We start from the raw sequence: 21,513 nt of genomic DNA, 5'->3' as shown, positions 1-21,513 counted from the left end.
CTGGTCCAGCAATGATAGGTCCTCCCTGGCATGCTGAAACCTTTCAGAAGTTTCCCCTGTTAGAGGGGTTCAGTGGGATGTTCTAGGGAGGTGTTTTAGAAGTTTCTAGCAAGCTGGGTACCCACAGCTGGCTTTAAGCTTTCGGAGGAAACCAACAGGGTGTGCAGCTCAGGTGGCCACAGTTTCCCTCCTGTGGCCTCAGAGGAGGAGAGGAGCTGGATGTGTCCTGACCCTCACTTAACATCAGGCCCAGCTAATCTGTTGTGCTTTCTGCCTACTGCTCTGAATCCAGGCAGGTGAGGTGGGAGGGCATCTCAGGTGGTAATGCAGCAGTGAAACTTGTCACCCAAGTCCCCTGGGCTCAGCTTCCTTCTGCTGTACTGTGTACTAAGTGGGGGCTTCCTCCCCATGTATACACTTTTTTCAACGTACTGTCTTTTGTGCGGATGCATTCAGGCCATGCTGCAGCAGCCTCATGTCCCCATGCAAGCTGTTCGTATCTGGTTATCCTTTACCACCATGGCTCAGGGAGGGGTTCACATCAAAAAGGTATTAGGTGAATAAACACGTGTATCTTTTAAAATCTTCCTGCATGTGCTGGTGCCTTTTACCACCCCTGCTCCCTCCCCTCATCTTCCCCCTCCCCTCATCCACCCTCCAGAGAGTTTAGTTCCCTATGGAGCAGCTTGGCTGGAGCAGCAGCCACATGCACCACGTGAAGAGACAGCAGCTTGTGCTCCACCTCAGCTGCAGGAGAGGAAAGGTGTGCCTGATTGCTAAGATCAGGACTATCTGGAGAAGTGAAAGCAGAGAGGAGGGGAGGCAGGAGAAAATAAAGGCTTTAAATGACAAAACTGAGCTTATAGCATGTGGTCAGTATGGGTCATACAGGCTTCAGGGGGCAGAAGGAGCACACCGAAGAGGAGGCTCTGGCTTGGCAGCAGCACAGAGAAGAAGAAGTGTTGCAGGATGGGGGAATCCCAGCCACCAGCAGGCAGGAGGGGTCTGCAGGCACAGCAGACACGACTGATGGTCAGCTACCCTGCAGCAAACTCAACCTGGAGCCCAGGTAGGGCAAGTGCATGGACTGTGTAGTGTATACACTAATTTGTCATCTCTCTTTAATAGTTTTGCCTCATGATATTGTGGGGCAGAGGCAGGAGTTTACTGAGTTATGTGGTTACTGCATGGCATTATTGTGTTTGTAGGGAAGGAGGAATATCAGGGGTTTGGTTTTGAGGATCGCTGCTTCAGGAGGATATATGAAATTTCAGGTTTTCAGGGAGAGCTTCTGGGCATGGTGGTATCTGTTAGAGAGCAAGTCTGGGGGCAGTCCAAGCATAGAAGAGAGAAAACTCAGAGGTGTAAATCAACCACTTCACAGAAAACTGCAGAAGAAAGGGAAACATCCGTAATAGTCAAGCAAGTGCACATAAACTGGTTGCCTGATAGAAAAACCTGAGAGACTGGGGTAGTCAGGTTTGTGTTCATTTTCAAGATCTGAAGATTTGTTCTTCAGGGCATTGTATCTGCCAAGCTCTGAGGAATCATCAAATCCCTTTCATTCCTCTTCACCAGGAGAAATGGCTCCAGGATATTTAATTTCCATATTGCTAATAGAGAGTGCATGTGGTTGTTTTTCTGCAAAGCATAATTGTATCTAAACACCTGGGAACAGCATTGAGCTTGCGGCAGGAGCGCTGCCTGCAGATTCATAGGTGTCCCTGTGTTTCCAACTGCATATTATATTAGGCTACTAAGCAGCCTCCTTGAGCATATCTCAGCAACCCTTTCCCTGCCTTGCTGTTGTGAAGCTGTGTTGTGAGCTAGATACTGCTTTCTTCTGCTGTTATGATTTTGAAACTCTTGGCATAACTTGAAAAATACATAATTGCTGCAGAAGTTTAATTTTTGCGTGCTTTCTTCCATTTCTGCTGTCATCTGGTAAAGCAAGCAGGCAGAAACAGCCTGTGCATGTATCATGTAGTCAAGTGTATCTGTGTATACTGCTGTAGGGTTAGCCAGTGTTCCTTGCATTTCATAATGATACATGATATTGTGCTTACCTTGAAAGATATGGTTTTGAATGCTGACAACTCTTTAAAGTGGCTTTTGCTTTTTTGTAGGTGAAACATCTTCATGGCCTCCCTTCCCCCAGAAACACCAATCCTACTTGGCTTTGCAATTTAGTAATTTAAAACTATTACATTGGCTTTCTGAGTGCCACAGGTTCTCATACATGTGTACACATTTCTGTGCTTTCCTGATGGGGTGTGTGTATATATATATATTCACATCCAGGTACACATATATATCATCAATATATATGCATTTCTGAATGTATTACTTTTATTAGACAATTATTTTAATGTATGTGCAAGAATTGGTTATGGTGAAAGCTGTTATTAGCCTCTGGGACAAAGTAAAAAATCTGAAGAACTTGCCTTCGCTCAAGAGTTCTGAGTAGTTTATTATAAACTTTTTATAGTCTACCTTTAGTTTTTCTGTATGTTGTATGCTTAGAGCTGCAGCATATGTGCTCTTGCAGACAAAACTGAAAGTGAAGGTGGAGGTTTTAGTATAGACTGGTGAACACATAAATCAGACAACTAATAGTCTTTTTGATATGATGCATCTGTGTTTGTTATTTTTTCTCAGAAATGTTAAATTCCATGTACTTTCAGATGAGTTTGTGGAAAGACTATTGGTAAGTGAAAGCCAATGTCTACTGGAAATTATACTGAAGAAAGGAGTGACTGCAAGCATATTTTGAAAGTCTGAACATAAAGTAGGACACTAGAAATGCTTATGGATTTTTCATTATTATATCAACAGTTAAAACCAGCCACAAGTGTCTTATCTTATAGGCATAGGTACATATTAATTATCTTGCTTCCTTGAGCATTCATGGTAAAGGAGTCAGGCACTATAGGATAACTAGTTTTTAGTTAGTGGATATCTGTATATAGAGAAATCCAAATCACAAGCAGGAAAGCTGAGTGTAAAGCTGTGTCCTTCTAGGTACAGCCAGCCAAAGCTACATGTTGCTAGCTCCACATTCAGTATTATCAATACACTCAAATGTGTTTTATGTTGGCAGCTAACTCCCTAAAATATCCATCAGTTTTGTTTCCAAAAAGGTATGAAGCAAAGTTTTGTGTAAAGAAAAGGAAAAATGCAGGAAGGGTGGAGGCTTGTTGTTAAACACGATGTCTACTGCAATACTGGCTAGTATGGAACAACATTTTATTACACTACACTGAGCGTTCTTTAGTGCCACCCAGCTCTTTTTGTGGAGTGGACAACTTGACAGTCCTTGATGTATGTATCTGTCTGTCTAGTGGGCAGCTCAAATAACTCTTGGTGGGCACACATTCATTTATCAGAGTTTATTTCTGAACGCCTAGAGGTTCCTCTTCTGAAAGATCTGATGAACAGTTTCTGTCCTGTTACTCCCTTTTAAGGCACCTACATTTAGACAACTGCCACTCTTCATGTTGATTAGTTACAGTACCTGACAGAACTGCTTGGAGCAATTAAAATGTGCATTAGATTAGGTGCTCTCATATTGCTCTTGCAGAAGTTATGAGCCATTATTATGGCTTACCAGTTCCATTCAGGCATGCTCTACCATTAAACACTTTGTTTTTGGTAGAAGAATTCATTACATTATCCTGTCTGAAGTCTGAGTTGTTGCAGCATATTTCGGTGCTTGATGTAACAGTGCCTGTAGTCACAAGTGCGTGTTGCCATAATTGCCTGAGGGTGCTTGTAGGATCATAACAGATTTGGAGCATTTGTCATTTTAATGTCCAGTTTTGTGGATGCTCCCAGTCTTGCGTATACCCCAGACCTGAGAGTTTTAAAAGTAAGATAATACTTGTAGGAGAGACATATGGAAGTCTCCTTATTTTGCAGTTATAGATAATAAGTGCTCCAAAATTGTCTTTTTTCTTCTTCTGTGTTTTTTGGGGAGGCAGTGGAGGTGATGTCATTTGCAGTAGAATGATTTCTACAGGGTAGCTCTCCTTCCACAGTCTTGTGGCAAACTGTCATAAGAAGCCCTACTGGTTTGTGTCACAATGTCATATAAATTGATCTGTTATGGTAGATCATCTTATGGTAAGATGGAACATAAGTCTTCAGAAATTGGAAAAAACCTTACAGAATGCCAAATGAAGAGTAGTTTAAAGGAAACGTGAAATAGATTGAAAAAGATTCCAAGCCATTGATTGGTGGGTAAGAGAACTGCTAAGAGCTGTAGCAGAACAAATCTGTGTTCTGGCAAAGCCTATGCATCTAACGGCAGAGCGTGATCTGAAGTGGCAGTAGAGTGAGCATGCCTCCCACTTCCTGATTTCCACTGAACTGTGAAACTCATGGGTCAGAACAATGGGAGTAATATGTTGATTAAAAAATAATAAAATAATAATAATAACATTTCATTCTAGTGTCAAGTGAACAAGGCCCTGCAGAAATCTGGGTATAAGCAAGACTGAAACAAATTGTAGATTGACACTTTGGAATGATGCTGGTTTATTTCATGCTAAATGCTGTTTGTTTTGTACAAGGAGAATATGTACTGAAAGTGCACTTTCAGTGTTAGACCAGCATTTAACAGCATTACTGATAGTGGACCAGCATAAAATATTTTCAAGGAGCAGGTGAACTTCATGACCAAAATAGGAATTGATATTACCTTATTATAGCTTCCTTCTCCAAAATTATAATTTGCTGCAATATAAGGCCACAGAATTTAACTCCTCATATCTGTTGGCAGGTTCTGATGCTGTTGGCCCTCTTGCAATAGGACTGCTTCGTTGGAGAAATCCGTATGTCTGTGGGAACCCTCACCTCCCTCTCACCTTCTCTGAAGATGCCCGTGTTCAAGTATTTCATTATTTTGCTACACAAAATGACTTCTCACATCCATTATCCTGCCCAGCTTCACTTTCTATCACTCCAGTGCCTTCTTACAGCAGTAGTAGTCAAGAAACTTTGAGTCAAGACTCTACAGGTAAGTGATTATTTCTTTTTTATGTGACAGAGCTCAGTTTAATCAGCAGTTTTAGTGCTGAGGTTAAGTAGCTCTTTCTGCTGCCAGATGCTTTGACTGCTCTTAAGGAAGGATTAAGACCACAGAAACTTCATGAAAAAAAACATGCTTATGCCAAGTAATCCTTATTGAAACAATATGCTTAATGGTTTAAAAAGTATGAGAAACAAAGAACATAATGTTCTCGGCCACAGTAATATCATTAGTGTAGTGTGCGTTTGTTTTAAAACTGGCAGACCAACTGTTTGATGAGGATGGATCCATGGGAGTGTATGGAGGCATTTGAGGACAGAATCCTCTCTTCTGTGCCTGTCATAAAATTTCACATGATGGAGGATATCCCGAGAAGTCCATCATTTATTCAAAATGGTATACGCACCTGGCTAAACACAAAATAGGGTGTACAAGGAACATTCTGCTACGTGCATGGGAACACACTTGTGATCCCACCCTGTTAAAAGGTTTATATTGGTAAAAAGCTATTAAGAGAGAGCAGCTTGCTGGTCAGAAGCATGACAAGGGCCTTCAAGACTGGGGTTTGGAGGTCTCTCAGAGTCTGCAGGAACAATGATGCTGTGGTGGGAGACCAGAATCCACCACTTGACCCACAGTCTATTCCCTTATGTCTCTTGAGTTTTTTATCATGATGATTGTAGTAAGTGGGTCATAAGCTCAGCAAATCTTTCTGGCTGGCAGATGAGGCCCTGATCTAAATGCTTCCTAACTGAACTCCTATAATTATATTAATTTTGATTCAGGCTGCCTTTTTTTTTGGTTGTTTTTAAGTAGAATTAGCGAGGTTATGCCTAAGTGCCAGGTGGCAGACAGGTATGTATGGAGAGTGGGGTTTTAGAGGATTCAGTATTGAGAAGGGTAATGCTAGGAAAAAACTGGTCTAAATATCTAGTGCTGACCTAGTTCTTAAAATTGTAATAACTGCTGACAACAGTGGCTAAATGCAATCTGTAGTAGAAAGTAAAATCAAATATCTGTATTACTTTTGGTATTTATTGTTGCTCTTTTCCAAGGTAGTGCATTAATGGGATTTGAAGTAACAGCTGTAGTGATTACTTCAGGTTGCCAAAAGTAATGGACCTAAAACTCTGTGGTGGTGCTGAAATAAAAAAGAAAAATAAATAATTGATTTTTCCCTTCTGAAAAATCTTCTGAGCTAATGGTGTATCGTTCAGAGCTTGTTGGATGCTGATGGCGGCTGAAAGTTATGGGCTCCTGCACTTCAAGTACCATTCTTAATGACTGCTCTGATGTTGACACTTGCAAAGCAAGAGTGTTAGGGCAAATGCTAAACAAGTCATGCAAGGTTAAATGTTGTGATTTTCATTTATCTTTTTTTTTTTTCTTTCAATTAAGAGCAGTGTAAATCTGCACCTCCTGCTCACAATCCAGTGTTCTTTGTATGATCTTTGTGGCTATATTCTGGAGGCTTATTTTTTTATCATAGTTTATTTCACCATCTATTTTAGTGATAGAAATACTGGATCTGCTGTGAGATACTTAATATTTTCCCCATGTTTTGAGTGACAGCTCTAGTTTTAACTGTGAAGTTGTTTTGGGACAGCGAGGTGGCAAGTGAGCCTTACTGTAATATTTACAGGCACCTGCCACCTAGAGGTGTTGCCACCAGAGAAGGGGAGAAATGTTGGTTTAAAATAATAGTATAAAATAATAAAACTAATAAATAAAGTAATAAAAATAATCAAATAACTAATAAAGTAATAAAATAATAAAACTTGTTAAGGAGGTGATAGCAGTGCAGAACAATTTTCCAGTTCTAAAGTACGGATGAATGCAGCCAAAGGTGCCGGAATGGTGTTATATTAGCAAGTCAAATACAAATGCCCTAATAAATAAATCTTAGTTTAAGAACCTACAAGGCCTTTGAAGAGTTCACAGTGAGATGTTTATAAAAGTATTGAAGCATAGCAGCATGGTGATTGGTTAACACAGAAGTAATGTGAATTTTTACAGGGCTGGGAGGTCCTGTGATTCATAGCACAAGATAGTCTTCATCCTGAGGATTTAATGTTCCAGTTTCTGCACCCAATGAAACAATTGATGATTTATGGGATTATTTTAAATCTAAAGGTCTCCTGCAGCAGAGAAGAGGGTGCTGCATATAAGCAGGGTTAAGTGCTTCATATATATTGATTAGAACTGCTTCACCCTATTTCATAGGTGTACGAGAATGTTGTGTCAGCTGCTTCTCTGTATGACTGGATATTGTGTCTGCAAAACCAGTATAATCCATATTGCTGTTATGATGCTTCTAATGCAAAGATTTCTCAAGGGTTTTTAAATGTTATCAGTTTTCAGGGACTGTCTTGCCATGATTGAAAACTCTTTGGCAGCAAAGATTAACAGTTGTTCAGCAGCATATAGCATGGCTGTGGAAGCTCAGGCAAGAGTACTGCATCAGCTGAAATGGGGTAATCTCTGGAAAGACAAAGGGTAATTTAGAGATTGATTAATGAGATAGGATATATCTTAAAGTTATACCCAGGCTTATTTATGTCCAAGACTACTTTATCATCTCATTTACAGGAACTTGATGTGCAGAAGAATACCATGCTACAGGCTCGCTGTGGTGTTTCTCATGAATTTACAACAAACTCTAACATTTTAATAACAAATTCTTAAAAAGCAAACTATGCTAGACCACCAGTATATAATGCATATGTTACATACATTGTAGTTTCAAAAGAATAACTACTGATGGTGGGAAAGTTCTGTCTGCTTCCTACTGAGCAGGGCATGTTCAGGACCTTGTGATAAACTGTGCTTGAAGATGTCTGAGCTTGAATTTTCATGCTCAGAGCAACAAGACAGTGATGTGGAAAATAAGGCATTGACACAATAAAACTCCATCTATTAGGATACACAGTATGAAGGAACTGCAGCTAATAGTATTTGGGGAGCAGGTCTTAGTGGGTGCTTTGCATCCTACTTGGAAATATTACTTTTAATGTAGTGTTTTTGCCGCTTTGCACCATTCTCACAACGCTGCATGATTTATAGAGTAGTGTCAAATTTTGTCCTTGGTGATAGGAGTGTAATTGACATCAGAATCAATCAATTTCACTTAGGCTGGAAGGGAATTCTTGAACTTTTAATATTACTTGTGACTTGAAATAATGTGGTTTCCTAAGATTGCACTGCTTAATAAAAACCATACTTCTGCTGAAAATGGAACAAAACATTATTCTGTACTGCTTTCCTAACCTGGAAAATTTTGTGAGGGCATACCAGAGAGAAATATAGTTTTGATAGCTACTTCATAACTATGCATGAGGTTTTGGAACTGAGCTTTCAAGAGTTCCTGTTGATTAGCTTTGTCTCTTCTTATGATCATTATCCAATTCTTAATTACCTTGAACAATATATTCTGGAATATCCAGAAAAATTCGCTAGATAAATTGGACTGAGATCAATAGATTTGCATTGGATAGGAATAAGTCAGGAACTGAACAATGCCTGTCAAGTTTGTGTCATCTGCAAGTATTAAAAAACCATAAAATATCATGATTCATTAAAATTTTGACTATAGCAAGACTTCCTGAAAGAAATTCCAATTTTTAACAATAATAATCTGAATCATAGAATAGTTAGGGTTATAAAGGGCCTTAAGATCATCAAGTTCCAACCCACCATGGGTCGGGACACCTCACACTAAAACCATGTCACCCAAGACTCCATTCAACCTGGCCTTGAACACTGTCAGGGATGAAGCATTCACAACTTCTTGGGCAACCCATTCCAGTGCCTCACCACCCTCACAGTAAAGAATTTCTTCCTTAACCTAGACTTCCCCTGTTCAAGTTTGAACCCATTACCACTTATCCTATCACTACAGTCCCTAATGAAGAGTCCCTCCCCAGCATCCTGAATCTTTCCTTTCAATCATTTCTGACCTGAAATTAGTGCACCTTCATCTAGACTGTATTTCTGTTGTTTGTTCCTTACAGGGACCTGTCTCTGTATGCCAGATCAGCTGTTTTGAATGCAATTATATTGATTTGCCATGAATAGTTCCAGACAAATCTGTTGGCTCTTTGTTATCATCTTGTTTTCTTCAAGGTGCTTACAGACAGCTTGATTTATTGGTTGCTTACTAGTTTGTCACTGTCTCTTTTCAAATATAGATGTAAGGCTGACTGGGTTGTAATTACCTGAAGTACTTTGTTTGCCCTTCTCCACTGTTACGGGATCTTACTCCATCTTCACTTGGATGGAGCCCCCCTTTTAATCTATTTAGATTCCTAAATCCCAGCAAGGTAACTGCAATATGTCGGCATCTGTGTGTCTTTTCTGGGTCTGTGCTTGATCTCTGTGAATATATGGAATAGATCCATTTCAGAAGAACATTTACTCCCAGCAGAGACAGGGAAAATGAAGAGTACTCAAGCCAGCTGGACCCTCTTCAGAGAATCACCTGGGTCTGTCTTTTAGCTGGTCGGAATAACATGCTTCTGCAAAAACAGTATTACAATTGCGGTACACAACTTTTTGCAAACTTAAGAAAATCTGAAAGAGTGTTTCAGCTTTATTGCTCAAATCTCTTGGAAGCCTGGCTGCAGCTCAAGTCCCCTGTTTTGTTTATGTAAATTCCCGTGGCCTCTTCATTTTGTTTTGCTGGTGAAATCACAGCATCAGACCTTTACCTTTTGTTTTTACACTGCCAGATATTGCCACCAGCTGTGACTGCTGTATTTGACATGAGAAAAAAACAAATTCATTTGTTATGTATTACTTAGTTTGTATGTTAGTACATACTTAAATGAATACTTAAATGGATTCTTTGATTCTGGAGCTTCCATATATTTTTGACAGAGATGTCTCGTGTAGTTTTTCAGACCTCTTTTAAATCACACAATAGCCGTAAAAAAGCTACATAAAGAGATCTGTGACATTGACTATTTTTTAGTAGGGTGTAGGACGCCAGTTAAATTTATATCATAAGCTAGATAAGGAAGTGAGTGCAACAGATATAATGTTAGCTGATTTTTTTTAAATGAATGGTATTTGCCTAGCTAGGCAGTTATTTGTTCACCTGGGGAAAAATGAGGCTTAAAAGAATTGTAATGTGAATAAGGAGATGATTGAGAGAGACATGAAAAGAGTCTTGGGAGGGGGAGTACTAAATGGAAAGAAGATTAATAGCATTTTCCCAGTACTGGTTTGGAAACAGGGTTAATATTTTTGCGGGTGATTTCTGCCTGGAAAGGAGGAGTGTATTGATGAGATGCGCTGATGGGTCTGAGCTGGGAGACACCATTGCTACAGGGGAGAATCTGAATGTCAGGTAGGAAGAAATGCATGGCTTTTGGGAACAGAATAAGGGAAAGTTGATGAAACACAATAGTGGAGGTTTCAAGACTGCGTAACAGGATTTCTCTTTTTTTTCCCCTCCTGTGAGCTGGGAATCCTCAGCTGGAAATAGTAGAGAAAGATAAATCCGCCTACTAATCCAAAGTGTGCTGCAGCTGTGAAAAACCAAATGGAAACCCAGGATGTCTCAGATGAAATATTTGTTACAGAGGCAGAGTTATTAACCCAAATTTACTGCTTATTTTCAAAAAGGACAGAGAAGTACTGGAGCTTAAGCAGAGAAGAACTACCAGAACAATATAGAATCATAGAATAGTTAGGGTTGGAAAGGACCTTAAGATCATCCAGTTCCACCCCCCCTGCCATGGGCAGGGATGCCTCACACTAAACCATATCACCCAAGGCTTCATCCAACTTGGTCTTGAACACTGCCAGGGATGGAGCATTCACTACCTCCCTGGGCAACCCATTCCAGTACCTCACCACCCTCACAGTAAAGAACTTCTTCCTTATATCCAGTCTAAACCTCTGCTGTTTAAGTTTCAACCCGTTACCCCTTGTCCTATCACTACAGTCCCTAATGAATAGTCCCTCCCCAGCATCCCTGTAGGCCCCCTTCAGATACTGGAAGGCTGCTATGAGGTCTCCACGCAGCCTTCTCTTCTCCAGGGTGAACAGCCCCAACTTTCTCAGCCTGTCTTCATACAGGAGGTGCTCCAGTCCCCTGATCATCCTCGTGGCCTCCTCTGGACTTGTTCCAACAGCACCATGTCCTTTTATGTTGAGGACACCAGAACTGCACACAATACTCCAAGTGAGGTCTCACGAGAGCAGAGTAGAGGGGCGGGATCACCTCCTTCAACCTGCTGGTCACGCACCTTTTGATGCAGCCCAGGATACGGTTGGCTTTCTGGGCTGCAAGCACACACTGAAGCTGGCTCATGTTCATTTTCTCATCAACCAACACCCCCAAGTCCTTTTCTGCAGGCCTGCACTGAATTTCCTTTTTGCCCAACCTGTAGCTGTGCCTGGGATTGCTCCCACCCAGGTGTAGGACCTTGCACTTGGCATGGTTAAACTTCATGAGGTTGGCATCAGCCCACCTCACAAGCATGTCAAGGTCCCTCTGTATGGCATTCCTTCCTTCCAGTGTGTCAAATGAACTACACAGCTTGGTGTCATCAGCAAATTTGCTGAGGGTGCACTCAATCCCACTGTCCATGTCACCAACAAAGATATTAAACAAGACATGGGAGAGAAGAGCTCAACTAGTAATAGGAAAGTAAAAAAGGTTGCTGGTTTTAGACTCGTACAACAAGAGCTAGCTAGAAAATAAAAAAGAAAACCCAAGACAGTAGGTTTAGGGTTCTGTTTATTTAATAATTTAATGTTTATAAAAGTTGGGAAATAGCTGGTTCTGAAAAATAGGCATCTGATCCCTTCACTTATTCTGACCAGCAGAGAAACTGTAGGTGACTCAGAGATGCAAGTGATGGTGTTAGCACTTTAGAGTTGATGGGTTCCAGTTGCAAATCTTAATTTGAAGGGATCATAAACTGTGTTAACTCCTGGGGACTGCATACAAATGTGAAAGCCACAAGATGGTGCTGACACTCTTTATCACACTTGAAAGCATTTACAAAGATGTAGAGTAACATACAGTGGCCTGGGTGTAAGCAGACGAAGTTTCCACAGAGCTTGGTTTGTATTAACCTGTAAATAAGCAATATAGTCAGTGGTTCAGTTTGGTTTACAGCTTGTAGTTATGCTTTGATTTTTTTAAAAAAACACACTGTATGTTGGAGAGAAGAAGGGAGGTGAAGGCAGAACGAAGGGAATTGGAATGGTTATGCTTATTTCTGAGGTTATATTCTCTTTTTTGCTTGTCTTTCAGCTACAAAGGGTTTGATGAAATTACAAAATTGACAAGTAAAGAAAACACATCTGTGTTTTCCCTGATTAGAATCCTCGTTTGCATTTCTGTGCTCTTCAGCTGCAAAGGGCAAAATCTGCTGTACCTACAGTGTTGCTTACTGCATGTGCTTCTCTGCCTATTTCCTTTTTATGTTGCCATCGAGGCAGGGACCATTTTGGGATGTTTGTTTGGTGTTCTCTGTACAGTGTCTTGTAAAAGAGTGGAATAGAGACAGACTTCTGCAGTTTGTGTCTGACTAACAGAGAGCCCCTAGTGATGTTTATAAAAAGGAAAAATATAATTGCAACAATGTTACTTGAGACCTCTGAAGTCAGCTAAACCCCAGAAACGATGTTGCCCATTGACAACTGCATAGATTTAACTCAGTGCCCTGACTGCCAGCAGCCTGCATTCACTACTGTCCTGTCGTGTCTGCTAACACAGGCATATCATGTCTCTGTTATTCAGTCTGCCCATGTGGAGGAGAGATTTATCTTTTTCAGTTCTTTCATTCAGCCACCAGCAGAATCTGTCAGTGTTATGAATAGCAACTGCTAACTACTTTTATCAAAATTAGGGCATGTGCAATTTGTTACAGAATGCTTTTCCTGCTGTGTTATCTTTTGCTCCTGAAATGCAATGTGTGCATTTTTTTCCCCCTGAATAAATTGAGACTATGTGTGTTTAAGTCTAAACCTAAAATGGCTAAAAAGCATGCTGCATTCAGCAAGTATGATAAAGTAGGATCCTAAAAAGAACATTAAGTATTTTGGTAACATTAGTGTCCTTGCTGACTCTTGAGACAGAGTGTGCCAGATGCTTCCAAAGACCTAAATATGTGTACTTAACCAATTTCAAGGCTGTCGCTACCAATAGGGTTGCTTTCATGATTCAAAGATTTGTAATATCATTTACTCAAACTTCTGTCTTACATTAAGTACACAGATCATTCTAAAAGTCTCATGTTTAAAAGGAAGGAAATAAATATTGTGAAAATTCTGTAGCCTTCTGACCTTATCATAGGATCAAGCCTAGAAGATGCTGAGCTGCCTGGTTCTGATCCAGTAAAACAAGTAATTGTATGCTTAATTTTGGTTTTGAAAGCTGTGCTATTGAAATCAATTTATCTGATTCTTCAATGGTTCTTACCAGTAAGAAACCAAATTTGTCTAGGCACAATGAGCTGGTATTTCCTGTTACAACATGTATACAGAAATGCTAACCAGCCATGACTGTGCTTTGTTGAAGGCATTTAATACTGGCAGTGCTAACACATGCCTCTTGTAATGCTGTATCTGTGTGTTTCAGTCTTGTGGTTAGAAAGCATCTTTAGAGCTGCAAGTGCATTTGCACTCCAGCCTTCTCTTTCTGCTGATTTTGAAATTATATACAAGCCCTGGGTTCTCTCTTTGTCTAGAATGCAGATATTTGTCCTTTTTTCTGATCTGAGATTGGCACATTAGTGCAGAAATCTAAACTGGACTGATACTACTGCTATTTACTCATTGCTGTTGCTTCATGTGAACTTAAACTCAAGAGGGTGTGTAGTGCAGAGTCTCCTTTTCAAATTGCTACTTAGCTAACAGTCTTGGGTTTATAAGTTTTCATTCTTTTTGGTTGCTTTGTTCTATCTTCAGTACATTTCTACAATGTCTATTGACTATAGTTGGTGCATCAGAATTGATTTGAACATCAGATGTCAAGAAGATTCCTTTGGGTAATATTTTAGTTTTCTATGCTAGTCACTTAATGCAGAAAGGGTTAGGGTGGAGTTCTATTTAGTAACAGAATAAATGCTTTTTACATCTGCACTGCTCTTCCAACTGCAGCTTGCTAGTGCTAGAGAATCTTTGAGAATAAGCACAAGAACGAAATATTTAATTAGCTCTTTAAATCTAATACAGGTTTGCTGATGCTGTGCAAAACAGCAATCTGTTTCACTTTTCTGTCAATGACATGCCTTTCTTTGTGAACAATGTACTTATCTTGCATATTTTAGAACCAAAATACTATTGTATAATAAAAGACAAGCATTGTTATTATTCAGTGTCTTCTTTTTTGTTCCTGCACAGCTCTTTCTTCTGTGTAAATACTGTGAATCTCTCCTCCCTTTTTTACCTGTTAGTTTGTTTTCTTCATTTATACAGTTTCCAGTAAAAGACACTTCCAGCTATGTATCTAATTGCCCTCAGCCTGCTTCTGCTTAGCTCTGATGAGGAGACAGCTAGAGTCAGGTTTGTGTATTTTTTCCTCTCATGCTGCTTGTAGCAAGAGAAGCGATTTCCCAACCCCTGGCTTACAGGCAAGGTGCTTTGCTTAGCTTGTGGCTTCAAGAAACTAAAAGGTGTTAAAAACTTAGACTAACAAGGAGAGCAAACCACGGTGTTACCTGTGGGTCCCTTGTTCAGGAGGGATGTGTATGGGCCTGTGGAGGTGGCTGGCTGCTGAACTGACTGATTAGGTCTGAGGGGAGGGTGGATCATCATGCCCTATAGAGCTGGTCTGAGGCCAGCTTCCAGCTACAAGCCTCTGTTTCTATTATAGGTAAGCAATGAGCTTATTTGGTACTTGCTGATCTCGTGTCCAGTAGATTATCTGCTGTTTTTTTTTTTGGGGGGGGAGGGGGTAGGGGGAGAGAATCTCTGACAGAATTCCTAAGGCTACTGACATGCTCATAGTTAAATCCTAATTACCAGAGTGCAGTTCAGGTCTTTGTTTGAACTCCATTATAATCAATGGGAAGATCCACTTGCATTGCAGTATAAGGTTATCTAACCCAGGATGAACAAATTTGTTGTTCAAATATAGCATAACTTGTTTACACACATTTTGGAACCACTCCCTGCTGCCTCCTCTCTCTTCATGCATTTGCTTTTAGTATTACTGTGTTTACAGAATAAGCCCTGTTTTGCTGTCACACAACTGCTCTCTCTCTATGCAATCTATGCTTCCTTTTGCTGTTGTTTCCTACTTCCTTGTTTCTCTTCTATTCTGGAAATAAAGCTACAGAAATCCCCTGAAATTGGTGCTTACTCCCTGTTGTCTGCATAGGAAAGAATACAAATACACATATCTGATACCATTCTGGGTTTACAGAAGTAATTGCTGCTTTGCAAATGACAAGTTCTCAAAGCCCAGTTATCTTTTCCTCATCAAGACTGAAAACTCATGCTCAAATATGTACATGCTTCTTTCTTATTTCTTTTAAATACATCCCCTGGGTTCTTTTTTTCTGCCTTGACAAAAATACTGTCATTCACATCCTTGAAAAACTTGAGTCTTTTAGGTGAAAATCCTGCAGAGTGAAAATAAATTACTTGAGATTAAGGCTATGGGGGAAGGGAGAGCATTAGTGCAGCTCCATACATAAAGAACATACTGCACCTAAAGCTTGTTGAAGGCAGGCTTTTATGGTTTTTACTTTTCTTAGGCAGTTATTACACTATGCCATTGTGGATGATAGGTGAGGGAGGAAGAAGCAGAAATGTGGAGCCGTTATCCAATGTTACTGCAAGGTCACAAGGGTAGTGTTTGATACAGTCAGGACAGAAATTGGACCTCTCTAGGTGATCTTCAGGACAGCGATGAAACAAGATATTCTTTCTTCTGGTATTAGTAGAGCTGGTAGCTTAGAAATTGCATTAATAAGCATCCTCTGTTAACACTGGAGTAAAAGGCATCTTTGTCATAAATTATGAGCAAGCAATGAAGCTATAGCAGTAAAAAAAATTCAGCTGTGTGTTTTGCTGTGGGTTGTTATATAATAGTCTTGAACTGAGACTGTGAGAGGGTGAGGATGAAATTAGATGATTCATTTTGCAAAATAGGATTTGGATCTGAATTAGATGGCGAGTGTGCCAAGTAGATGAGTAGAGGATGCAGGTTTTGTGAGGAGTAGGCTGTGTCTGTACTATATAACTTTTGAATGCTACGTAAACTCATAGTGATTAAGGGTAACTGGTGATTTTGGATAGTTTAAAAACTACTTGGAAACTGAAATAATCCAAGAACTGTGTGTATTTTTATAACTGGTGCTGTGGGGACAAGAAAAACATCTGACTTGTCCAGTGATAGCTGTTTCCTTCTATGCAAGGAGATGAGGCAAAATACTTAATATTTCTTTATGTTGAATATCATGAGTGGCAAGTGGAGAAGTGACTATACAAGGCAAGTGGATATAGAAAAAGTAAAAAGCAGCTATGTTGGTGTGTATGTAGGAAATCATGAGCTCAACTTGGTTTTCAGCTATAGCTAGTTAGAATGGGATTTTTCTCATGTAGTATGAGTTTCTAGGAGCTTCTCTTGTGGGTCTCTCTAGGAGTATGTGATGGTTCAGTTTATAGGGTGATGGAAGAAGTGATGACTTTTAATGATAAAGATGGCAAGAAATTGCAACCTCTGGCTATTACCTGGGATTCCATGCTTTAGCAAATGGGCTAGAAGGCTTCTAGTGTGACCCAACAAACCAAATTTTTAGGTTACGTTCCTACACAGTTGAAAGCTGGAGCATGATGAGCTTGAGCAGAGTTCACCTGCTTGTCACTGTCATCCAGATGGCTTTAAGGAATTTTTTGACAAAATATTTTTGTCAAAGTATTTACTAGTAACTCTGTGGGATGGTTGAGGTTTCGTAATCAGATCACATTGCTTTAGATAAAAAGTACCACACATTATGGTGATGCTGTGTGGGCATCCAAGTCCTACACTTGATTTAGGTATTGGAGCGGGGGGGAATCACATTTCTTTGAGCTTATTTTGCACCCTAATTGTGGGGATGGATGACACTAGAGAGCAAGGCCTTTAGAAAACAAAAAATCAAGAGGATGTGCTGATCACCATGGAAACCAGGATTTTGATGGAGAGGTATACCTAGTAATACTTTTATACTGAGTTCTGACTACACTGAAGATCCTTGTTATTTTTTCAAATTCTTCAATTTCCTCTTCTGCTCAAAAGTTAACGGTTTTAGATTACAAAAAGGAGGAAACTGCAAAATATGGAGATTTGTCTTTTAAGTACAGTAAAATACTTATTTCAGCAAAATAGTAACTTGTTTTGCTGAAACAAGGTTTTTATGTAGGACTAGAACATGCAAATGGAAGCTCAGTGCTTAACAACTCTTTGGACATGCATCAAATTTAAAGGCCAATTACTTCAAAGGTAATGTGGAAAAATCTGTCAGTAAAGCAGTGGCTAAAAATTAACATTACTGAAGCTGTCAAAGTTTTTCTGAGCTCAGATATAAGAATTTGGCAGTAAATGTTTGAAAGCTGTACCAGAAGAACCACCAATGGCTGAATAAAAACTGCTTTACATAAAAATCTCAAGATGTAAGGATCAGTGAAACAGCTTCTGGGACACTTCAGAATAACACCACATAACCTTATTTTCACTGAAATGGGCCTCCAAAATTCTCATTTAATGGCCTGATGTATATAGGAGAACTGATACAGGACTGAGGTAGTTTCAATGCTCATTTTACGATACAGTCTTTCCATTGTCTGCAGGTTCATGAGCATAGTGATGCTGTTCTTGGGTCACAAACAGAGTGTTGGCTCTTTAGAGCAATTTACTAACAAAACATTAAAGTAATAGTAAACTCAATGCTGAAAAGATGTAAAGGCAAATTTTAATGCATGTAAACTTGACTGGTAACACACTTTACTGTTAGGGTGGTGAGGTACTGGAATGGGTTGTCCAGGGAGGTTGTGAATGCTCCATCCCTGGCAGTGTTCAAGACCAGGTTGGATGAAACCTTGGGTGATATGGTTTAGTGTGAGGTGTCCGTGCCCATGGTGGGGGGGTTGGAACTAGATGAACTTGAGGTCTTTCCAATCCTAACTATTTTATGATTCTATGATTCTATGTTTTTTTAAAACACAGTTGTTTTTTTTTAATATCAGTTATCATCAACATTAATTCTTTATCCATGTCTATTAAATCTATATCATAGCATAATTCTAATATGATACTTTTTAGCATAGTATTTACTGATCATGTGACAATACTGCCAATTGGGATTGTATTGAGCAGTGGCACCATCTTCTTTCACTATTTCCTGTGTGCACTCAAAGTTCCATCTTCCTTCTTTAGCTGTGGAAAGTACTGTCGAATATTGCCATGCATTCTTTCAAAATTGACAGGGTCTGTTGAGGTTCTATTGAAGGAATTTCTTCCTGTGACCTCTAGCTGGAGAGTAATCAAACATTCTTATTTTTTTTATTGACAGAATCCTTTCTTTCATAGAAGATTATAGTACCTGTTTTTGTAATTCTTTGAATATTTGTATGAGTCTCAGGCACATACAGAGGAGGGTTTTGCTCAGAGGAAAAAGCTTAATTTTTGTTTGTAGGCATACTGTTTGAAATTGGCTAATGAAGGAATGTGACATAGAGTGTGGCAGGACTTAAAAATGTATTATATCCTTAACACAGTTTTACACTGATTTAGTTTTCATTATGAAGAAACTTAAAGATGCTTTATACTTCAGGTATGTCAGTTGTCTAGACATTGTTTGCATGCATGATTACTTGCAGATTTTGATATTTCTTGTAAAAAATTATTTATACCTGTTTCGACAACCATGTGATACACATTGACTTCACTCTGCAGGTCTTGCGCATGGCTGTCTTTAAAAATAATACACACACGCACCTCCCTCCAGCTCTATGTGCAATATTTATCTTTACAAAAGTATTTGTTTTATTGCAATTAAGGCACTTATTGTTTTGTGTTAAATTCCTCTCTTTCAATCTGATCCTTCATTATACAAAGTAAAGATGATCTTTCTTCTACAGTGCATTTACTGAATAATGTAGATTTTTCTGTGATCGTGCCAAATGTATTAACTTAAAATGCTGGGCTGTCTTTCTATATATGTCTTTATGCAGAGCACATTGTGAATGTGTTAGTAAACCAGTCTGAAAACTAATATTTGACTATTCATCTTTACATTATTTAATGTTATTAGAATAGTTGTTTATTTCTTTTCTTACCAAATGAGAACATAAGCATATTTGAACTCTAGATCTCATGTTCAGTCCTTTGATAAATAAGCCTATTAAACATACTGATAAGACTATCATGGATAATCTAGCAAAATAAGTTAGCAAATATGTGGGTGTTAGCATGCGAATAATCTTTTTACTTCAGTGGTGCTTTCCTGTGCTTTAAGATTAATGTTAAAATGTTTTGATCAATCAGATCTTGAAGGCTTAGTAGCTTGGTTGGTGCCTCTCCGACGAGAGTATTTGGTTCTCTTGGGATTTGTCCATGATCTCTGATTGGAACTTTGCTAGTTGCAGGGAAACTTGTCAGTAGGAAACTTCTGGGAGGTTTTACTTATGAAAACTATTTGAGCAGCTTAAGCGATAAAAGAATTTGGTCTGCATTGGAATAGAAAAAAAGTCTTTTACTGATGCTACAAATTTTTGCCAAGAAGTTGGACTTAGCAGTCTCAAAGGCTTTTATAATTGAGAAACTTTGACATTCTGTAATAATAGGTACCTGCAGAAACACTTGCAGGTATTCAAAAATCTTGAATCGTGGAATCACAGAATTATTTGGGTTGGAAGGGACCTTAAAGATCATCTAGTTCCAACCCCCTTGCCATGGGCAGGGAAGTCTTCTGATGATTGACTTCTGTTTTCAGACTTCAGGAGGTTTTTCCTCTTCATTTTATTCAATAAGCAACTTGCAGTTGAGAAACTGCTTTACTCCACTGTGCATGAAGGGAGGTGTGCTGAGGAAGTGAGTCTAACTTTTCCAAACTGTGATTCAGTGGGACAATTGGAAGGCTCCTTTTGCATGCAAGACCTGTTCCCTGCATTTTTATTCTGCAGTGTAGCTGGTTTTTTAGAGGCTGAAAGCAAATCAGGCTGAAATGACAAATGTTCCTGATGTTTTGTTAGTTATGAGTTATGTTAGTTATGTTTAGTTCGTTGTGTTTGGTTAGTTTATGTTTAGCTAGTTAATTTATGTTTAGTTAGTTATGTTTAATTAGTTATGAAAAAACAGGATGGTCCTGAGGGCACTGCAACCACCGGAAAAGCTCCGTAAAGCTGGAGAAACTTAGAAGAGAGCATGACAGCACTGTGTGATCAGGACTGCAGGGACAGGAGGGCCTCACTCCTATGCTTTTGTACCCCAGAGTCTGGGGATACGAAAGAAAAAAGAGACGTGGAAAATGGTAGCCCCAGTTGTTGAAGAAAACCAGGAGTGGCTTTCCTGTTTGTTGAGAAAGTAGATAAGAGCAGCAACAAAAAGGCAGGACACTGGAATAAATGCAGGTACAAAGGAAGGATCTGTCATCTTATAAAACAGGCTTTGGTTCTTTTGTTCTCCTCTGCAACTTTGTCATCAGGAACAGGCCTTTGGCTCTGACAGAATAAATTTGTACTGCTTTCACCTTTTCAATCTTGTTATTAAAAATAAATCCCAATGAAGCTGGCAAACTTAATGTAAGTTACTCTTCCAATTACAGTATGTATAGGCAGCCACCTGGGAAGTGTAAGAGGAGGGGATGAATGGCTGCTGCCAAGCTACAAGGGCACTTTAAGGACTGGCACCATGAGAGGCCAAGTTACAGGGAGAAACTTTCTTGTCTGGCGTAGATTAGATCATCCTCACAAGAACAAGTGGAGGTTGGAAAAAGCTCAATCCTTCCTTAGCCACCACATGTTGTGCTTGAAAAAGGTGCTATAGAAACTGAAATGGCTTCACTTCCATGCCAGTCTGTTGAGAGGCTTTGATTTTTGCACTGAGAAGACACTTGTCATGCCCTGGCAGTGGCATCGAAGTCTCTTCAGTGTGATTCATGGTCTGCAGCCCTGGTCCCTGAGAAAGTGCTGCTGCCCCAGCAGAGCACTTGGCTAGACAGAGGTGGCAGAAACATGCCATTCAGCATGAGCATGTGGAATGGGGCAGAACAGCTAAGCTGAACCAAAGATGAAAGCATGGGCAATGGGTTCAGCCTGCCTCTGTCCCATGGGGGTGCCCATGTGTAAGGATAAGAGCCTTCTGCCCTGAAGCAGGGCAGCTGGGGGACATCAGGGTAGCCCTGGTCAGAAGGCATTTCTCTGGGAATATGGAGAGGGGCAGACTGAGGCTGGGCTGGGATGTCAGCCCATGGTGATCAGGTCTGGCGAGGGCACCTACAGGCTGATGGCCTGGCCAACCCTGGGCCCCTCTGTGAGCC

General features: G+C 39.8%; 1 protein-coding gene across 1 annotated transcript in view; it reads left to right on the top strand.

Annotated features, from left to right (window-relative positions):
* The first annotated feature begins 878 nt into the window (after positions 1 to 878).
* The window catches only part of ANO4 (anoctamin 4), a 209,844-nt gene continuing 189,209 nt past the window's right edge, over positions 879 to 21,513 (top strand). Inside the window, 4 exon segments of the mRNA XM_031044913.2 lie at positions 879 to 1,069; positions 1,520 to 1,637; positions 1,639 to 1,720; positions 4,781 to 5,017. Of these exon segments, the coding sequence (XP_030900773.2) occupies positions 879 to 1,069; positions 1,520 to 1,637; positions 1,639 to 1,720; positions 4,781 to 5,017 (628 nt within the window).

Source organism: Melopsittacus undulatus, chromosome 5 (assembly GCF_012275295.1).
Source record: "Melopsittacus undulatus isolate bMelUnd1 chromosome 5, bMelUnd1.mat.Z, whole genome shotgun sequence".
NCBI classification, from domain to species: Eukaryota; Metazoa; Chordata; class Aves; order Psittaciformes; family Psittaculidae; genus Melopsittacus; species Melopsittacus undulatus.
Note: the sequence above shows the minus strand (reverse complement) of the source record. Positions and strands in the feature narration are given on the sequence as shown.